This window comes from Seriola aureovittata, chromosome 14 (assembly GCF_021018895.1).
Source record: "Seriola aureovittata isolate HTS-2021-v1 ecotype China chromosome 14, ASM2101889v1, whole genome shotgun sequence".
In the NCBI taxonomy this organism is placed as follows: Eukaryota; Metazoa; Chordata; class Actinopteri; order Carangiformes; family Carangidae; genus Seriola; species Seriola aureovittata.
Window position 1 is genome coordinate 9,457,409 of NC_079377.1, and position 20,510 is coordinate 9,477,918.

The 20,510-nt window shown below is 41.3% G+C and overlaps 1 protein-coding gene across 14 annotated transcripts; it reads left to right on the top strand.

Annotated features, from left to right (window-relative positions):
* Nucleotides 1-1,221: 1,221 nt before the first annotated feature.
* Nucleotides 1,222-20,462, top strand: lrrfip2 (leucine rich repeat (in FLII) interacting protein 2). Of its 14 annotated transcripts, none has more exons than XM_056395139.1 (27): nucleotides 1,225-1,443; nucleotides 2,784-2,942; nucleotides 8,276-8,362; nucleotides 8,808-8,867; nucleotides 9,530-9,589; nucleotides 9,725-9,763; nucleotides 9,937-10,008; nucleotides 10,834-10,881; nucleotides 10,992-11,060; nucleotides 11,329-11,418; nucleotides 11,992-12,048; nucleotides 12,430-12,483; nucleotides 12,615-12,671; nucleotides 13,189-13,260; nucleotides 13,551-13,664; nucleotides 14,127-14,168; nucleotides 14,627-14,758; nucleotides 15,227-15,298; nucleotides 16,197-16,367; nucleotides 16,481-16,573; nucleotides 16,961-17,053; nucleotides 17,782-17,883; nucleotides 18,569-18,701; nucleotides 18,930-19,100; nucleotides 19,200-19,279; nucleotides 19,419-19,523; nucleotides 19,607-20,462. In XM_056395139.1, the coding sequence occupies exons 2-27, from the start codon at nucleotides 2,853-2,855 to the stop codon at nucleotides 19,715-19,717; spliced, it is 2,274 nt and encodes a 757-aa protein (XP_056251114.1). In that variant the 5' UTR covers nucleotides 1,225-1,443; nucleotides 2,784-2,852; the 3' UTR covers nucleotides 19,718-20,462. The 14 variants fall into 14 exon arrangements, with proteins under 14 accessions (XP_056251120.1, XP_056251117.1, XP_056251114.1 ...); XM_056395138.1 differs by having other exon boundaries at nucleotides 1,226-1,454; XM_056395140.1 differs by lacking the exon at nucleotides 1,225-1,443 and adding an exon at nucleotides 1,592-1,694.
* Nucleotides 20,463-20,510: the final 48 nt, after the last annotated feature.

Sequence of the window (20,510 nt, forward strand, 5' to 3'; positions counted from 1 at the left end):
GGTCCTCTGAATGAAAATCCCTCTTACAAAGTGCTCTAAAAACAAAAGAGACCAAATATCCACAATGTTTGTACTGCTTGTATTGTTAATTACAATTTATTGAAATTATTCTTCTGTGATGCCCTCATATTTAAATGCTCGCTCATGTTTTACCTGTTCCATTTTCATTAAAATGATTGTAGGAATCAAATCTTGGAAACACAGCTCTGTTTCTGAACCTATCTATGCACATGTGGTGTAGCATGCAGCCTACAATCTGCCATTTCACACAAGCAAGAAGAAATTATTATCTGCTACTGCCCTCTTGTGGACAAAATGTAAGAAGTCGATACAGTAAATTGGCATCCACTAGTGATTTCAAACGAATTGGAATCTGTACTTTTTATTTATAAGCTATATATGTTAGTTAGCCAAATAAAAGATTTTAGATTTACATTTTTCCTGTGACAAAACATTACCTATTTAGCGACCTGTACTAACGAATAAAATGTGGTGCTATATTATAATTGCATTAAATGAATGCAAAAATTATGTGCGCTCTACGGATAGAAAATAGCCAACTCAATATTTTGCTAAAAATTTACTTCTCTGTTATATACCAAGTTTCCTGATGTGAACAGGTAACAATAGAAAGTGGGCGAACTGAATAGGCCAATTAATAATTAGGCTACTTTTTTAGGCTTTAAAAATAAATAGTTCTTAAACCCAGGTGGTTCATTATAAGGCTACGTAAGTTACTCAACTAGAAAAATGACCTGGAAAAAATAAATATAGTGTTAAACCAAAATTCCCTAGTGAGACTGATGCTCACTCAATCGTTTTGCCAGGTGGCTAGTTTATATTGATCAAACTCTTTTGCAGTGTTCATAATGATTCATGCAAATCCGTACACTGTTATGGATTTGTGGAAATTATATTTGTTATTTTAAAAGAGCAACGAGATTCATGCATAGCTGGTATAGGGATCACAATCCGAACTCACTTCGGATTGACAGAAGCAATAAATTGTGTATTACTGTTGGGTATTTATAATGTAACAGTAGTACCAGCAGTTTGCGTCATTACTTGATGAGAGTTTCCATGCTGTCAGCCCCTAAAAGCTAAGTCCTGGAAAGTCACTTTGTATGCAGTTATGCAAGTATCACTCTTTGGAAAAGCACTCTCTCGCAGTCGGGCATAACACTTGATATTTTGATGTGTCTGACGGTCCGTGAAGGCAGCTTCACACCCTAATTTTTCCCAACATCCGGGACCTTTGGAGCTAACCAGTGTGTGTGGAAACTGGGTAAGGAGGGCAGTGGAGAGCGGCAGAAAGGCGGACTGATGACAGCTGTCAGTGTGGACAAAAACACTACCAATCTCTGAAGAGAAGCCGAATGGCTCTCCCCTAAACCTCCAAGAGAAAAGGGACAACACTTTGGCTGTATCGCGGGTTGTTAAAAGGTATCGCGAAGGTAACGTTATATTTTTGGGATCGGAAGTATGACGGGAGGATCAATGCCAGTTTGCTGTATCTGTCTCAGGAGAGTCGAGGGTAGCCCTACTGGCTATCCAAGCTAACTACCCAGCTAACGGGTCAGCTAGCTTTTCCTCCTGGGGATTGTCTTCGGTGCTGGGGGTCATTGCCGTGGGAAGGACATATCTTGATCGTTGTTGCTGTAGAACGTTAGCTTCAATGGAAGCGCACTAAAAGGGTACCTAAAGGGTAACTTTTTAATACAAATATCGGGAAGGCGAAATGCTAGTTAGCACTCCTAGTTAGCTTACAAGTAGCTGGCTAACCTTAGTCAACGTTAACGTCAGTATAACTAGCTAGCTACCGCTAACAGGGCAGTACATTGGTGTAACTTTAGCCTTAACCTAACTGGTGGTTACTATACCCTTTCATTAATGGACATACTATAGGGACAGTAATGTTAGCTTTGTTAGTGGGTGGGAAACTATCTGGGAAAATATTAATGTTTCCGTAACTTAGTGTTAGTTGAAGTTGGTTGATTCACGTCAGCTAACTTATCATCATTTTGCCATTTGATTGACTCTTCGAATTCGTTGATTTTCTAGCCAGCGTTTCTGAGGTGGTCTGACTGTTCATTTTGAATTTTGGATCCACGGGGTTTAGCTCATCAAACGTCCATGAGGAGTGTTCATTCTTTGCTTGGGTCCTCTGACTCAGCTGGGTCCAAAACTAGGCGTTTTCCCCCTGTCTGTACCAGCCAGCTACAGCGCTCTTTTGTCAATGCGATCTGTTAACTTTGATATTGCCTGGATGTTCATCAAACACATGTCATCATGTTGATGATGAGGAATACTATGATACCAACTATTATACTATTATAGCACCAACTTAAACCGAGTCAGTGAACAATCATGGGTTCAGACCAGTTTCAAATGTTAAAGTAAAGATTATTATTTTTTTTATTTTTTTTTATTATTATTATTAGCTGTCCTTTATTGGAATGTTATGCTATGTTATGTTCAAATGCTGATTTATGAGGTTGCAGTGGTCCTGCATGTCACATTTAAAGCTGGTTCATGTCAGCCACAACTGTTTATCCAAAGCCCTTGTAGGTGCCATACATGAGTGACTGTCTTGTTTTTGCAGGAATGGAAGTAAGAGATAGGGAAAGTATGGGTTGTTAGAGAGATTGCAGTGCATAAAACCATACACAGTAAAATGTAGTTGAAGCTGGAGGCAGCCCTAATGGCTATGTCAGATTATTCCAGCACTTGACTTTGTTTACAGCCCTATTGAGGTCTCTTTTTCTTCCTGTTTTTTCCTCTAGGTATTTACATTTATTCTTGTATTTTCTGGCCTTGTACACCATTGGTGGAGCTACAGTTGCAGAGGCAACATGGGGACACAAGGCTCTGGCAGAAAGCGTGCCCCTCTGAAAGATCGATTCTCAGCAGAGGATGAAGCCTTGAGTAGCATTGCCAGAGAGGTAAGTTCATACCCAATCACAAAGATCCTGTTTTTCCATTTTGAAGCATACTGGGATGAATGATTATGTTCGCCCTACATTGCTCCATTCATGCATTGCTGAATCAATGCTAACATGATTTTATCCATCTTAGATTTTTTTGTTTATCCTCATCCAGATAATGGGCTCTTCAAGCCTAGGTGGAGGATGGATTTGACAGTCTCTGATGTTTTTAATTTGGGCATCAGCACCATCATAATCGGAGTCACAGAACATAGTTGAAAGCCTTATCAGCACTCATATGATTGTTTGACACTGCACTATGGCCAAGAGAGAAACCTTTTAAATTAAGAACTATTGATGAAATGTTTTACTGAAGCCTGAAAACATTAATGTGTATGTAGACTAATTTTAGTTCTACCAGTAAGCCTTATTGTATCAATGTCATTATTTAAACCAAAGAAAACACTTTTATAATCTTCCAGTTGTTATGCTTTTCAGTTGTGTGAAAAATTTCAAGAAAACTTAATTCTATCACAGTCATTATATCATTTATAAAGTGGGCTTAATAAAAAATACAGAAATTCAATCTAAATGCAGTCAACATTTACTCAACAATTTATTTCAGTTTGTTGTAATGATTGTGAAAATTATCCAACTTGAATCATTCAAACACCAGTGAATCTTGACGATTTTTCAGTATTGTCCTTTGAAAACCTGATGATTTGTAGTATGATGATATGGGTTGGAGTAAAATTAAGTAGTTCTAATGATGATTGAGCAAACTTTAAATACACCTACAATGTCGCAGGTATTTCACTTGGTTTGTTTGGCTAGATTGTAAGCCAGCTTTAAAAAACTGAAATATTAGGGCACATATGAAATCAGCCGACCTGTGTGAGTATTGGGACTTGATTCAGATTTTAATGCAGAGTTCAATAGATCCGCAGATGATGTGTCATGTGTCAACTTTAGACTTGTTTACAAAACTCTCACTCAGTTGTTGCGTCAGCCAGAAACAAAAAGGTGTATTGAATCTGTTATGCAGCCAATTACGTTGGCTTGAAGTGTGATGGTCAAAGTTGTGTCAGCAAATTGGGCCTCTGAAGCATATACTTAGATGTGGATTTCCAGGTTTTGCTAGTCGATTAGTGCTTCAGCCCCAGTGAGTGGGGACAGCTGGTTTGCACCACAGAGAAATTGACTTGACTTGTAGTGTTTTTGTTTGGGGGGGAACACAGGCAGAGGAGTGAAGCTGCCTGGCCTGTAACAACTTGCCCTGGGATTATTCCATTTTGTTCCACAGCAGGGTTGCCATTCCTTTGCCTTTTTTTTTTCAGAATGGGGTGGCTAAAAGCATGATATGCAGAGATCATTTGCAGAGTTTATAGGTGCTTTTTTTATGTTTGGTAAGCAAAGATAGCCACATTTTTTGCAGATTTTCTCTGAAGATTTCTGATCAGGTCAGATGATTTCTTGATTTTACAGGTGGAAGTGTAACACCGGATAAATCTGATTTTCATTCATATTTGCCTTGGCCCTCTTTAAGAATGCTTCATCTGTGCTGTTTGAAAGCTGTGCAGTGCCTCATTCTTGGGCACTAAGCACAAGGCTCCATTTGCTCTCTTTATAGTCATGCAGGCCGATCATAGAAACATGAGTCATCTGACCCTCCCAGTCAGGTCCTAAATCTGAATCTCTTTGTGGAACAAACTAGAGATTGGATCAACTGAGCAGGGAGTTCGTGGGGTCATTGTCTAACTTGTTGCCCATCACCACCCTCCCAAACAAATCTCCAATACACCGCAGCTTCTGCTTCGTGTTGTCTGCGCCTCGTTATTAAGAAAAGTTAAAGCCTGCCTGCCTGTGCTTGGCACAGATCACTGCTAAGAATGACTGTGAATTTGAGCCCGCACCGTCACCAGCCTCTTACATTACTGGGCAGTCAGTCCTTTTGAATACCAGCAGCTTGCTTACAAATCTGACAGTGGCCAAGTGTTAGAATTAGATGATCTTCTCATCCCCGTTGTGCCCCAGATTAGGATCTAAGGGAGCTAATGGTACTTGAACAAGGCATTCATTGACTTTTCCTTAGTGTACAGAGGGAGTGTGTTTGTGTGGGTGTTGTAGTTCATAGTCCATATGATTTTATATGTGATATCAACAAGTGACTATTGCAATGGAAAGTGACACACTTTCCACATGAGACTATTTTGGCTGCAGAGAACAAAGCACGTACTAAAGTGTCTGTCAGTCACTGGATAAAGAGTGAGTTTTATCGAACTTCGTCCTTTTATAATGCAAGCTTTCTAACTGTTGTATTTTATTGTACAATTCAAATTTCAAGTTTATGTCTTGTTTAAGTACCACTTGAAACACCAAGCAATCAACATTTTGAAGGACTAGTCTGATGTCAATGTAATCTTATGAGAGAGGCCCAAAGGTTAGTCATTTATATAACATTGACCACTTCAGTGTACTTTTAGTGAATGTACAGGCTTATTTTTTAAAACTATGACAATGAATCTAAACAAATCCACCAGTTTTTAGGAGCTATTTCATGGATAGTTCCCAGGGATTTTTACTAAATAAAATTCTGCATTTACACATTTATTTTTTCTTTCAGGATGTGAAAGTCTTCCTTTTACAGCAGTATTTACAGCATTATCTGCACCTTCCGTTTAATGTACCCACTGTAAGCTTATTTCTTAGAAATTAAGATAGAGATGCTTTTATGTATTTACTAATTATTTTTATTTTATATCATAAACCGTTTGTAAAGCACTTTGAATTGCATTTGATTTGTTTGAAAGGCGCTATATAAATAAAGTTTGACTGATGAGTTCTCTTTCAGTTTCAGTATTAGAATATTGTGTTGATTATTTTGGTTAATGATCAATCTGTAGATCATTTTTTGATTAATTTTGTAGTTTGTTACAATTTTCCAAAGCCCAGGTGTATTTGAGTTGCTTGTTTTGTCCAACCAACACTCCAAAACCCGTAGATAGCAATTTTGTAGTTGTAAATCCCCGGATTTCTTTGGAGCTACCCTAACTGGGGTGTTAGCTGGTATTTAACATACACTCAGTGACTCTTTGAGCGCTGCAGGTGATATCATGGTGGACTGCTGGTCTCTTATTGCTCATAGTTCTGGAGGTGTGTTTGATAGTGAACTTCTGCCACTCAGGTTACCCTCCCAGCCTCATGATGTGGCTGTTGGAGAGCTGGGGCCAGTGGGCCAGGCTATAGATAGGACAGAGACAGAGAGCTCAGCTGTGCTGCTGTGCAGAGCAGGTCATACTGTCAGACAGCTCAACAGGTGCAGGGCACAGGAGCCAGCCGTCTCTCCTGCTTTCTCATTTGCGTGCTGTCCTCATGTATTCACAACTTTACTTCCTTTTTCAACTTTGTACAAAGCATGTTTTATTTTGTGCACATCTGTTAGACTCTGAAATCGCACAGTGTTCATAGGAAATGGTTACAAAACATCCTACATGGTGTGTAGACTTGCAAAACAGTAACCCAAGGTTTTACATACATCTTACATAGTAGAGTTACTATTACACAAAGAAAATCACAAATTATTTGATATTATTTGCTGACATCAATCAATGATTAAAGAATTAGTGAGAGTTGTGTATTGGCTATACAGAAATGCATGTTTTTATGTGATTCTTGTATCTCACTCATCAACTTAATTTTCCCCACATTGTATCATCTTGGGTCATAGTTTTTACTCACTGCCTACTTTGGGATGTCACTGTAAAACAAGATTGTTATTATACTTGTGTTTAACTAAAACTATAGTGTGTCCAATTGAATACAGCCTCCTGTCTACCTAAACCTCCTCCACAAGTGTCTGTTTTTATATTACAGTTTTTGTTATTAGAAATCCTTTCACACATGTACAACACATGTAAAAAGAATCTGAAATTGTGGTGGTTGTTTAGCATTGCTGTAAAACTGTTTGTTCGCTTCAGGCTATTATTGAAACAGGAATAGCGTATGCCCACAGGCCTTCTATTCTGGCAGCACAGATAAGAAATTGCTGGAATGCTGAAAGTGTTTGTCTGCAGAGAGATACTGTACACAGCATGAGCAGTATTTATGGACTGTCTTTTAGTTAGAGATAAAGGGCTGGGCTTCATGAGCAAGTGTGCCATTCTTTGTTGGTGGGGTGTTTAGTTTTCAAGCATGTAGAGTATGTAATTAGTAATATGGACGTAATGGAAGGATAGTCTACATAGTCACCTGTGTGACTCCTCAAGTGCTGCGTTGAGGCTCGCTTAAATTAGCCCCCTCTGCTCTGGTACTCTGTAAAATTAGCCCCTGTTCATATTCTGACTTAGTTGGGGGCAAATTGTGTGATGACTCTTCTCACTTTACCCCCAGAGGGGAGTTTAATGAGCTCAGTTTAGCTTTGACTTCGACTTATTTGTGCTTCATAAGGTTCAGCTAGTTAGATATTGTGAAATGGCCTACATGTTTACTGACTGAGCAGAACAGTTGCGAGTCACTAGGTTTTTTCTCGATACTGTACTTCTCTGTCAGTTTGTTTGTGCACTGTTGGCATTTACCAAATGAGGGCTTTAAATGAATCCTCCTGAAACTGATGGTTAACACATGTTGTTTGTGATGAGGCGTCCCAAGCACTCACTATGGACAGGATCACAAAGCACAAAGAGGAAACTGGTCACCAGGGCACACTGTGCAGTATCGACTCCAGATTATAGCCCGACCGTGGTCATCTTGTAGGCTGCAGTTTGTGGTGCTGTTTTGTGACATACGAACAGATGTTTCCGTTTTTTTATCCACTCCATTTATATCAATGAGGACATGACACGTTATTCCCTTGCTCAGCGTTACCCTCCCCTAAACAAGCTTGTGTATCCGAGAAAACAAAGCAGTCCTTATTTGTAGGATCGTTTGTAATTATTTTATTTTTCTTATTATCCAAATAATAAGCCACACCATGCAGCACTACCATAAAGTCAACCTCATCATCAAAGGCTTGGTTAATTTGGTTCCAGCTCAGGAAAGAAGCTGGGCTCTCATAGGCCTTGACAGGGACACTTCAGATGCTGCAAAGAAATGAAATCAAGGCATGTGAACATTTTCCACCTTCTCCCTTCTCTTACAGGAAGCGGATGGCTTGAGCACCCAAATATACTCATGTGAATTGTACTGTGTGATTGTTTTTCTTTTTGTTTTGTTTTTTTTTGTTTTTTTTTTGTTTTGTTTTTTTTGAGTGAAGCTATCCACTTCCTTGAACTGATTGGGCATGTCCTCAGAGAGAGGCACCTTTACCACTTTCCATTCGTGGCTGACAAGTGTGTTCATGTTGTGTCTCACAGGCGGAGGCGAGGCTTGCAGCGAAGAGGGCGGCTCGGGCGGAGGCCAGGGATATTCGAATGAGGGAACTTGAACGGCAGCAGAAAGAGGTATACAACACAAAATGGACCTGACCAGCAAAGATGGACTTTGACCAATATTTAACCCAACAAGCAGACAGATCATCTATAGAATGAACATGGAAATTTGCCTTGTTCTCCCCTCTAATTTTGTTGTTGTTCTTTTTACATGTTCCCTGGCTAGCTGCTACAATAACTGACTCAGTTTTTGCAACCTGCTCATCTGTATCCATAGTCACTGGTGCAGGGGAGCTGTTTGGCTCTACGCCTTGCAAGAAATTTTTAGATAAATCTTAACATGTAGCTCACATACAAAACCATACCCACAGAAAGAAAAATATAAGTGCTGCATGTCCACAGATGTAACCAAAAATTTCTATTCCTGTAGTGAATGTCACCCAGTTTTTTTACCTTTTCATAGTTTTGAGTGAAGTATGATTGTATGTTTTTCCTGGCACTTCCTCCCTCTGTCCAGCATTCTTACCACTCATCTGGCAGTAGCAACAGAAAATGGGGTCAGATCCACCAGTGGATGGTAGGCAAGCAAGAGAGTGTTGCAGCCTCACAGTCCACTAACAGCCTGTTGTGTGGGATTGAGCCCCAGTCAGCCCTGACCGTTTAGCTACACTTGACTCACAGACTACACTGTACCTCACTGTGGAAATATGCCTCACTGCAGAAATATCCCTCAAGAGTGTATTTGCTTTGGAGACACCATAATCTGTGACTGTGTGTATCTGTTGAGGCTTTGGCCTTTGACTTTATTTAGAGTGGGTGAGTCTGCATGCAAGAAGGTGGTTTGGACATTTAGCTATACTCAGAAATGATGGATGGTTCTGAAATGTTAATGGAGCAATTTTGCATGGAATTAAATCTGTATGTGTGTTGGTGTGTTGACACAGTAAGGACAAGCAGGAGGTTTTTGCGTGTGCACTGTCATGTTGCCTTTTTAAAAGAACAGATGAGACAAAAATGTGTAGTATATTAGTTGTTCTTGTATATCATTAATCTTGCTGCTGTGCTTAAGGAGAATAACATTTGGGAATGTTTATCACATCCAGTTGGTTATAAACATGATGACAGAAGTTGTTTTGCATGGTTTGGGCTTTGCATAGCAACTCTTAAGCATTTGAGTGACCTTATTTACCCCTGTGATTGAGCCTCTCTACTTTCACCAACTTTCCTTTCTGACTCCAGGCTGACACAGAAAAAGCCAGAACCTCTAGTAGTAGTAGAGCCAGCAGTCGTCATCGCCGGGTCTGTATCTCCCCCACACACTTCCTCTTTGTCTGCCTGTATTTCCTTTCTTCTTTCTCCTGTAATCCTGCAGTTAATCTCTCATCACCCATGTTCCTCTCTGTCTGCTGTGACTCCATGTTTCCACATTAACAGGGGCTGGATGATGATGTCATGTCAGTCCGCAGCTACAGGGTGCGTACATAATACACCTCTGCCAGTTTTCTTAAGAGTGTGCTCTCATAAGGGGCACATTGATGTGTGAAAGCACTTGTTGAAGTTATACATTAGGATTGTTTGGGTTATTGCATACTTAACTTGTCCGAAAGAAGATTAATCTTAATCTTTGTTTTTATTTTACTTTGAAGTCAACTTCATCCGCAATACGTGACTTGGGCTCTAGTAAAAGTCGATCCAGTTCCCGTAAAAGAGATGCCTTGGTGCGTTGTGTGTGCATGTGTGAGTGTGAGCGCATAATGTATATTTGTGTGGAGTTTGGCAACAGATTGAATACCTGGATTCTCAGCATGTAACCAGAGTTCGGGTCTGGCTAACTTTATTGTGCTAAACAGGACTAACTCCAAGGCGTTCAACAACAGTTAGAGTTTTCAGAACTTCGTGATGCATCCACTTTCCTCTCCGTGTAGTTCAGTAATACCCTTTTCATACTGAAGATAGAATATGACAGATTAGGTTATACCAGGAGGGAGACAAAGCATTGATAGAGCTGTTTCACTTTCTTTACCACATTGAATTCCCTCCCTGCATCGTTCTTGAACGTGTTGCTGTGAGATTCTGATGGACTGACACTAACATTTGATTAGAATTTTCATTTAGTGAAACAATTTGCATCTTCTAAATTTCCATCGTTGTGCTGGAAATGTGAACCTTGACCAGACATGTGGGCATTTGTCAGCTTGAATCTATTGAAATAAAACGACGGTATGGACACAAACGCACAGCCAGTTGCAGTTTTCAACAGGATTGCAGCGAGAATAGAAGTGCTGATGGACTGCATTTGTACCTGCTGATACAAACTGACAAGTGTTTGCTCCTTCACTGTGGCTTTGGCAAGGTGTAGGAAAATAAACAGTTTGCTCTGTCAGTTGCTGTGTGGGATTACTTAACCTATTGCACAACTAACCTAGTCTTAGTGAGACACATACAATGTGTCTTGCCAGTGCAAACCTAAGATGTTGTCTAACCAGCTCAGATGTTTGATTGTCTTCTGATCATAATTCTTACGACTCCTGTTGTCTCTTCAGTCTGATGGCCTCTCCATTAGCTCCACCCTCAAGAGTTCCCGCTCCACTGTATGTACATATGCGTTAATCATCCATTTATCACTGCCTCTATGCATAACTTCTAGTCCTTTGTCTCATTTTAAGGTTTCTTTTTCACATTTTTTTTCTGGGCTGAACAGAGTTCTGTGTACAATGACCTGCATGGCTATAAAAAGTCTTCATCCAGCTCCTCGAAGAAGGACCTGCTGGTCAGTGTACTCTCTCAGTGTTGGTTTCTCTGCCGTAGCCTCAAGCATGGAGGCAGTGTAGACTAGTGGCAGTGGCTTGTGGTGATGATTTACTGTTGATCGACTTTACACTTGATAAAACTGACTATTTATTACAGTTTGAAGTGTCACATCGACGTTGATCAAGCTGTGTTTAATGTGTCTGGAATGGATATTAGTCTGCCATGTGAGGCTAAAGCTTGTGATGTCAGTGTTTGTTTGAGGTTATATCATGTTACTACTTTTCCAGACTGGTCTGTACCATGATCAAAGGAACTACACCAGCCTAACGAAGACCAAACCACCACCTTCTCTCTCTACTTCCACCTATCAGCCTCGGGTCAGTCCTCCTCCGACTGCTGTCCAACTTTTAGCCTTTTTATACACATGCTGATGTGATTAAGGGACACTCAGTGAAAGTGATCGTCAGTTGAAGCAGCATATTCCTATCGGCATCGTCTAGTTTATAAGACATTAATATGCCTAACGTAGTTGTTATATAACTGCAATAACGGCTATTTTTTTTTGTTTCTTGTCATTCAAGCATCGAAGCAAAGAGATAAACATTCCAATTGTACATAATGTTTCCTAGTTATGTTGTAGAAAGCCAAAGCTTGACTTTTTTATTGAGATATCTATCCACTCTAAAGAAGTTCTTAGGATCATTTGAATTCACGTAAATTGCTGACTGACAAAGGCGGTGCTCTACCAGTTTTAAAACAGTCACCTCACCTGACTCCTCCACTCAACACTTTCAGCTGAAGGCCCTTAATGCTACAGCGTCAGCAAAACATTCATCCTGTTTCCACTCTCAGCAGCCCTCTTGTCTCTCTGCACTTCACATTCCCGCTACAGCCCTCCTCTATCCTCTAAACTGACCCCCTCCCTGCTCCCCTCCCCTCCTCTCCGACAGGCCAGCACTTCCTTGTCCTCCACCTCTGGCACGGGGCTGGCCCGCAGCTACAGCACGGTCAGTTTCTGTTCACTGGGTGGCCAGCATCTCTCTGCATGCCTTTAGTTACCTTCAGAAGTAGACCTCCCCACCCTCTCTTGTGGCCACATGCATCTGATAGGATGCCCAGCCACTTATATTTAGCTCCTGGACAACCTGAGCACTTGGTGGTGGCCAGAGATTTGTGCTTCACTTAGATAAGGCAGTAGTTTGTGCGAAGCCAGGGCTTTTGTTGTACGACACTGAAACGAAATTGATGCTGGAAATACAGAGTCTGTCTATTTATTGCATGGCACAGAGAAAGTCTTTCTACTCAACCTACTTAGCTTGCACGTCAAAGATTTATTCTCCCTCTCGTGTTTTGCTGAGTCTGGCATTGTCTCCCACGTGTGCCCCCAGGCCTCCATTTATGACGACACTGGTCTTTACGGCTCGGGCTACAGTTCAAGAGCTGTAAGTCTTCTGAATGTTTGTCAAACAGTATTTCAGCAGTGTCACGGCCGCAGCTGAGTACTGTTGCGCCTGTGGCCTAACATCTGTCTTCATGTTGATCCCCTGTCCTGTCCTCCTCCTCCCATCCACAGCCCTCTGAATACAGCTGGTACTCCTCTGGAGCCAGCTCCACTCGCAGCAGCCCTGTGGTGAGCACCTTATAACCACCGCCACCCTGCTTGATGTCAGCTAACACCACATGCAGACACCGACTGCTAACAGGCTCCCCTTAGCCCCCTCTCAGCACCAGACCTCCCTCCCTCCTATGGACAGTGTTGACCACTCATACCAAACTGCCTACAGCTTGCTTTAGAGAACCATATCCTTGATTGACACTGAAATGTGTGAACTAAGAATTTTCTTCTGCAGTGCTGTGTAAGCTAAGATTTTGTAGCAAGGTTCTCTATTCTGACTTACTTCCAGTTGGTGTTTTCCAAATTATCCAAATTGCATGAGTTGGCATTACTTATAGATTTACAGTCTTTAGTGTAATCCAATAATCTGTTGAATACAAGGACTGCTACTGGATGTCTACAGATTGCTATTTGAACAAGTCGTGTGTGTCAGAAAAAGTCTTGGGCATGCAGCCATCCTCTACTTTACTTTGGCTTCTCATCATGTGCGTGTGTGTGCGTGTGTGTTTGTATGTGTGCGTATTCCTCTCAGTCTTCCTCAGATGACGACACTGTCAGCAGCGTGTCCCAGGAGCGCTCCAGCAGAAGCCGCAGGGACAGTGTGGTGAGCTGTAGGGACCAGGCTGTAGAAAATCTAGAGTGATGCTCACAGTAGTTGATGATCCAGTAATCAAAGCTTCTTTTCAACTGTTTCTATTTTTATACTGTGTGAGAGTATCAGCGTCATACCTATCATAGATTTTAAATGCCTTGACTATGACGAGTGATCTCCTCTGGATGTATGTGTCATTGTTTTTCTTCTGTCCTTTTCCTCTCTGATGATTTTTACTCTGTGGCCCATGTAATTATTTATTCCTCTGCCTTTCATCTTCATCCTGTGTGTGCTGTAAGCAGTCGTCTGACTTCTCAGACATTAGCGAGTCGGCTGCTGATTATTTCAGCCGCTCCAACCGAAGGGGCAGTATTGTTTCTGACCTCGATGATTTGAGCATTCCAGATCTGGACACTGTAAGTGGCTAAACTGAGCTCACGACAGTGGGCGCTTGGAAATGCAGTGCAGCACCAATGACGGATGAATTATTTTATAACTGATGCATGATTTAAAAATAAGTTTTGGTTTTGAAAACTTATCCCACATCCTGTGTTTTTTGTTCATAAGCTTTATAAATGAGTAGACTGATATAAGGGTAGCTGAAGTGGATGTGACTCCACTGTGAAGCAGCATGGACTGAGTAACCATATCTTCTTTAATGGAGTGGTGTGATTCATTCACTGTTTAATTTGCTTGTCTGGTTGTCAACTCCGTGTGATCTGTGAACATGCAGCACTTATCCTCGACTCACATTAGCTCCAGGACTAACTCCCTGATTTACAGATAAAGGACACAGCTCAAAGCATGACCACACAGGACGCATGTTTCTGAAAATGGTGTGCAACTAATTCTGCAGCACATTTTTTTTTCTGTTTCAGCTGGATGAAAAATGTGACAAACAGTATTCAGATTACAGTCGGGTGAGTGCGCTATTATTTTGTATTCATTCAATACCTTCAACAAGCATCCGATTTGGTGCCCTCATTTCAAATCTTAGTAGCTACATATCGGGACCACTGAGGTAGATTTGCTAAAGAATGTAACTAGACACCAGAGGTCAACAGGTACAATCCTACAGAGACCTATGAATTAATACAGTAGGTAGTTACAGTGTAACCATGGCAACACAACAGAGAAGCATAAGATGGCTTTTGTACACAACGCCTGCTAGTTTGTCAAGTTTATAAAAATCCCCTTTCAGCACATGACTGTGACAATGTCTCCCTCAGGAGGATTTCAATATGACAGAATCACTTGACATGCCCGCAAGATCAGAGGATGGTGTTGGATAACATGTCGGGGTTGTGTTGTATTTTGCCGTGCTGTGCTGTTTTCGTGTTTTTCCGACTGTGACTTCTGTTGCACATTCCGTTCGCAGCCATCTTCCCGCTGTGCCACCCCAGGCCTCTCAGCAGCCACCCTGGCATCGCTGGGTGGCACCTCGTCACGGCGGGGCAGCGCAGACACCGGTAGCGTCTATGACCCTGACACCAGTCTGAGTGAACTTAGGGTAAGGTGTACAACATACTTGGTGTCGACTTTTCTGTACATGTGCCCGAATAAAAATGGTTAGAAATGCAAATGAATTAATTTTATGTAGAGAAATTGTACTTGTTTTACACTCTGTTGGTCATCGTCACATTCTCATAGTGCTGAAATCCATATGCTCTATGTTTGAGCCATTTATGTAAAAACATCTGTTCCTTCTGCATATGAACCTCCCACAGCATTGCCTCTGTTGTTCCCTCCCTGCTGTTCTAAGTGTCTGCTTTAACCGTTTTTCTTTTAAGTATGCACGGGAGGTCTGGATTTGACATGTGTCCTGCGTAGCTGTTCCTTTTATCTGGGTGGTCATGTTGTATGCCAGCTACACTGTCTTTGAGATGGTAGCACGGGTGCTTTGTTATCTCTCCTTGATGCTCCCCACCCTCTCTGATGCCCCAGTTCACCCCAACCATTCCTTCCATCTGCCCTACAGGATATCTATGAACTAAAGGACCAGATTCAGGATGTAGAAGGGCGGTACATGCAAGGGCTTAAAGAGCTGAAGGTAGAGGGGCTTGAGCTCACAGCATGCCTTCTCTTGTCCTCTGGGAGCAGTATGGCATCACTAACCCCCCTGCCTCCCCACTCATACCCCACTGTGCCCCCCTCCTGTAGCTCCTAACACCACAGCCATGTCTTTGCGTGCTCCCAGTTTGAATTGCGTAATGCCCCTTTCTTTTGCATGATCTTCCCTCACTTCCTGTTTTGATCCCACTCACTGGTCGTGAGTGACACTCCAACATTTCAGCTATGTTCAGAGATGTAAGAAGGAGAGTAACAAGCTCCACCTGCTGACAGATAACAGCAGTGCTTTCAATTATGAGGCTCCTCTTGCACCCAGGCTGTTGTTGCCTCAGTGTTGGAGGGCCCTCTGATTTGACTCCTCCAGTCACCTTCAACAGCTTCCTGTTCTCTTAGAAAGGACACTATATTTTATGGATAAAGAGTAGTTTACTAACAAAGCTGACTCCTGGCTTGTTCCTTGTAGAGTTCCATACAACTGATGAATTTTAGCTAGATGACTTTTCATAATCTTGTTTCCTGATTCACTTGTAGTTCTCTCTTTCAGATCCCCTTTTCACACTGTTGCGTTTCACTCCTGAAAGTGATTCAACGCATTCTAATTATTCTTTGTACAATGTCACCACTTATCACACATCACATATTAGTCCCAAATAACCTGTTTTGAAATGGAAAAATACCACAACAGGTGGTACAGAATTATGCCATTACTTAATCTTACATTTATAAACAAGACAAGAAGTTTGTAGCATGTTTGGTGTGTTAAATGTGTTACAAAAACAAGTTCTTTTTTTATACCAGCGAGCCCACCTGATGCATGTAGGTGAGCCATGCTTTAAATTGGTTTGCTCTGTTTATTAACATGCTTCTACCCGCATCAGGAGTCACTTGCAGAAGTGGAGGAGAAGTATAAGAAAGCCATGGTATCGAATGCACAGCTGGATAACGACAAAGCCAACCTCATCTATCAAGTGGACACACTAAAGGACGTCATAGAGGAGATGGAGGAACAAATGTCAGAGATGAGGAGGGAGCTGGAAGATAAGTCAAAGGTGAAATATCAGTCATGTTAAATAACGTGACAGAAATCAATTTCATGTTTGGTTAAGTTAAAAAGTATTTATCTGGAAAGGCTGCAGCTAAAATGTCCTCTCTGTGGTTTCAGGAACTAGAAAGACAAAAGCACACATGTACAGTCCTGCAGCATAAACAAGAAGAACTGAAAGAGGGAATCCGCCAGAGAGATGAGCTTATAGAAGTAAGAACCACACCAGACTGCTATTCTGTCAACAACTTGAAAGATGTTGATGCCAATGTCTTGGCTGCAGTGGAGACTGTTCTGCAGGAACTTTGATAAGGATTGATTGGCACTGGCCTGCCTCTAAGTCCTCTCCCAGTCTATTGCTCTGTCTCTTCTGACATTTAGCTGTTTCATTGTCCTGTCTGACTCTGAACACTATCGTTCATTCCTCTCTCAGCATCATCTCCTCAATTTAGTCTCTTCTCACCCCGTTTGTACCTGTCATTTTTGTATCTATGTATTTATGTGCATTTTCTCTTCTTTTGTCTTTTTTTCCATTCAATTTTTCCTATTCTGTTCTTATCTTGTACTGTGTCATCTTGTGACTGCTTAACACCGCTCCAGGAGAGCCAGCGAATGCAGACTAAGTTAGATGCCCTCACCAGAGAGGTGTTTGACCTGCAGGAAACGATAAACTGGAAGGACAAAAAGATTGGGGTAGGAGGTCCCACGCGGATGCTCTGACGGAATATGAGAGGCAATAGATTGTTGTGCTTTTCAGCATTTAGACACAGTGTACATCCAGCTCTTTTGCCTCTCATGCTGTCTCTGCATGTTGGAGACTCTTAGGCATTAGCAATACCCGGACCCATCCACATTCACAGTTTGGATTTTTGCATGTCGAAATAACAGCGTTTTCAGTTTGGATCCTGCTAACAATGCAAGTGCACTGGCACTGTGTTAAAGCTTGAAGTGCACATCCTGCAAAATACTTTTTTTTTTTTGAGGATTGTTATGTAAACTTAAGAAGTGTAATCCGTGAACTCTAGCATGACATGCATGTTCCACCTGTGGATCAGTTAACTAGTGGTTAGTTAAGTCAGACTCTTAATGATGAAAGCATCGTACTAATATGTAGCTTTTCACAAATTGCAAAATCAGAAGAAATCATCTCCCTCCTTACAGACTTATCAGCCCCTGTGCTCTACTTCTCCTCTTAACTTTTCCCAGTAAATTTCCTGTTAGCATGTCACCTTGTCCTCATCTCTTGGTTTACTATCTGTTTCTACATCCTTTTCGTTGGCTTCAAATGCACAGTGCACGTGTTGTGCATGGAACATGTCTTGCTGTGGCATGTGGTGTTGCATGTCTGTCCAGAGTCTATCCAACTTCTCCTCTGCCTGTTCTCCTCTCTCTCTCTTGTCTTCTCTCGTCTGTGTGGCCAGGCCCTAGAGAGGCAGAAAGAGTACTTTGATTGCATTAGGAATGAGAGAGATGAGCTCAGAGATGAGCTTGCTGACATCAAGGAGAAGGCCAAAGCAGGAGAGGTAGGTCCACTAAGTCCCAGGAGAAAAATAACAAGGTTAGAGGAATGACTTTTTGGCCACAGAACTACTTTTTATACTTTTCCTTTTGGTTGGAAGCCATTTAATGCGATCAAACCTGCTGCTGTGCTGTACGTTTTACTTCTTCCTGTTTTTCTTTCCACCTTATTTTCTTGGTATTTCTTGGTGCATGTGCACTATATCAAATTACTGATGGAATTGTTATTTATAGGCTGTATGCATGTAATGTCTCTACAGTAACTTCCCGGAGCGGCAAACATACAACTGTCAACATCTGTTATTATGCATACACATGGTAAAAAAAAAAAACCCACATAGAACATACTGCTGAAATATCAAACAGCTGCTGTGGACATGACTGTTAAACAGATAAAAAAAACAATTTTTATCTTTGTAGACTGCCAAAGGTTAAAGGAAGCAGTGTGCAGCAATATTATAGCACATGGTTTACTGATAATAAAACGTGAGACAAACCTGTCTGAACACAGCCAGGATTTCATTAGAAGTCCTCATTATTTTGATCAGGCAAATCCTGACACATCCTGCTTCACTGCAGGACACGTGGTATGTAGTTTGTGCCTTCAAGTTTTCATTAATGCAAAGTTAGGTCAAGTGTTAAGCTACATAGTGCATAAATACATGTGTGTAATTAGCATTTTTACCACAGCAACACGGGCTGGTCATCATCCCAGACGGCACACCAAATGGAGATGTCAACCACGAGCCTCTGTCCTCAGGGATCACTGTGGTCTCCCAGGAGGCTGCCCAGGTGCTGGAGTCTGCAGGAGAGGGCCCACTGGGTGAGTCAGAGGATGAGATTGATGAATGCTAAATATAGGGATCTGATGAGGCGTGTATTTGCATGTACCAGAGCCTGTAACAAGAAGAACACAACTCTTCTTTTTTCACATTTCAGTGATCCTGTATTCTAACATGTTTGTCTAAGCAGCAAATGTAATTGTTACACATTGATTTTGCTTGTTAAAGTGAATTGCATCAGTTAAAGGTATTTTTCTGCTGTCGTGTAGATGTCAGGCTACGGAAGTTGGCAGAGGAGAAGGATGAACTGTTGTCTCAGATCAGGAAGTTGAAGAATCAGCTGGAGGATGAGAGACAGAAACACTCGAAGGTGGACAGTGCGTACACAGACGGGGAGAGGATGGAGAATGGTACAGACCTGCACTTTATTGAGATGCAGAGTAAGTTGGCCTTATATTTGTGCACACATTAAAATACATGAAATGACCATTTGAACATTGTTGTATTTTCAAACTTGCTGCTTTCTGTTTTCTCTGTAGGAGATGCCAACAGACAGATTAGTGAATACAAATTCAAGATTTCTAAGGCAGAACAGGAAATGGGTACAATGGAACAAAATGTGAGTGAAAAAGAAATGTCATACAAATAATAGTTCAAATTAAATTATAGAAACATGATATACAGAAATACCAAAAAGTTGTAGGTTTTAGAGCCGTAAATCACCAGTTGTAAACTTTGTCTGTTTGTCTGTTTTTCAGATTAACAGACTTGAAGGGCAAGTGTCCAGGTACAAGGCAGCAGCAGATAACTCGGAGAAAGTAGAAGACGAACTTAAAGCAGAAAAACGGAAACTTCAAAGAGAGGTAAAGACACCGGCTAGCTGGCGTTTTTTAGCGAGAAACATCAGCGGGCTGAATGTAACGTCTCTCCTCTGCTCCCCCCACAGCTGCGCACAGCTCTAGATAAGATAGAGGAGATGGAGATGACCAACAACCACCTAGTAAAGCGCCTTGAGAAGATGAAGGCCAACAGGAACGCCCTTCTGTCACAGCAGTGAGGCAAAGCAGCGTCACCACAGAAGCCCTTAAACTCGCACCTCAGACCTCTGACTGCCATATTGCGTCTGGAGCACATTTCCATTTTCAGCTGTAACACTTTAAGATTTGTAGCTAACCAAAAACACTTAAAAAAACAAACTTGTAGCACAGGCAAAAAACTGAACTGTGTCTGGTTTTTTTTTGGTTTTTTTGAAACCCGGAAGTGTTGGTGTTCTCTGGCGAGCTGCCAGTGTTTTCAGAGGAATGACTCAGAAACTTAACTAATAAAACTACAAAGTTGCTGGGAGATACATCTGAAGAAATTTCTCTAGTCACTACTTAATTTTTCAGAACTTCGTACTACATCATGTTATCCACGAGATTTTATTTCTCTCTGACTGGGTGCTTGGCTGTACTTTGTTTTGTTTATTATCCTTTTTTTTTTTTTTTTTTTCTTTTTTTTTGATAAGTTGCATGAATGAGTATAATGAAGCTTTTAAACTATTCATCCCTCACGGCTGCTCTGGCCCTGCACCTTCTCTGCTTCCCCTCACACAGTGAAGTGCCTTTTCACACTAGACCGGGGGTCTGCACCGCTCAATGAAACAATAATCGTTTTAACAGGTACAGGATGATGTATTTAAGAAAAGGTGCAGTCATTATTTGAAAATATATAGAACCAATTGTGTCTGCTGCGGTTTCATTGAAATTTTTCAAATATTTAAAAGATTTCTTGACAATAAATGTGTAATTTACAGAACAGTGCATACAATCTGAATCTTTTCTTTGCTTTTTCATGACGTAGTTTGGCTA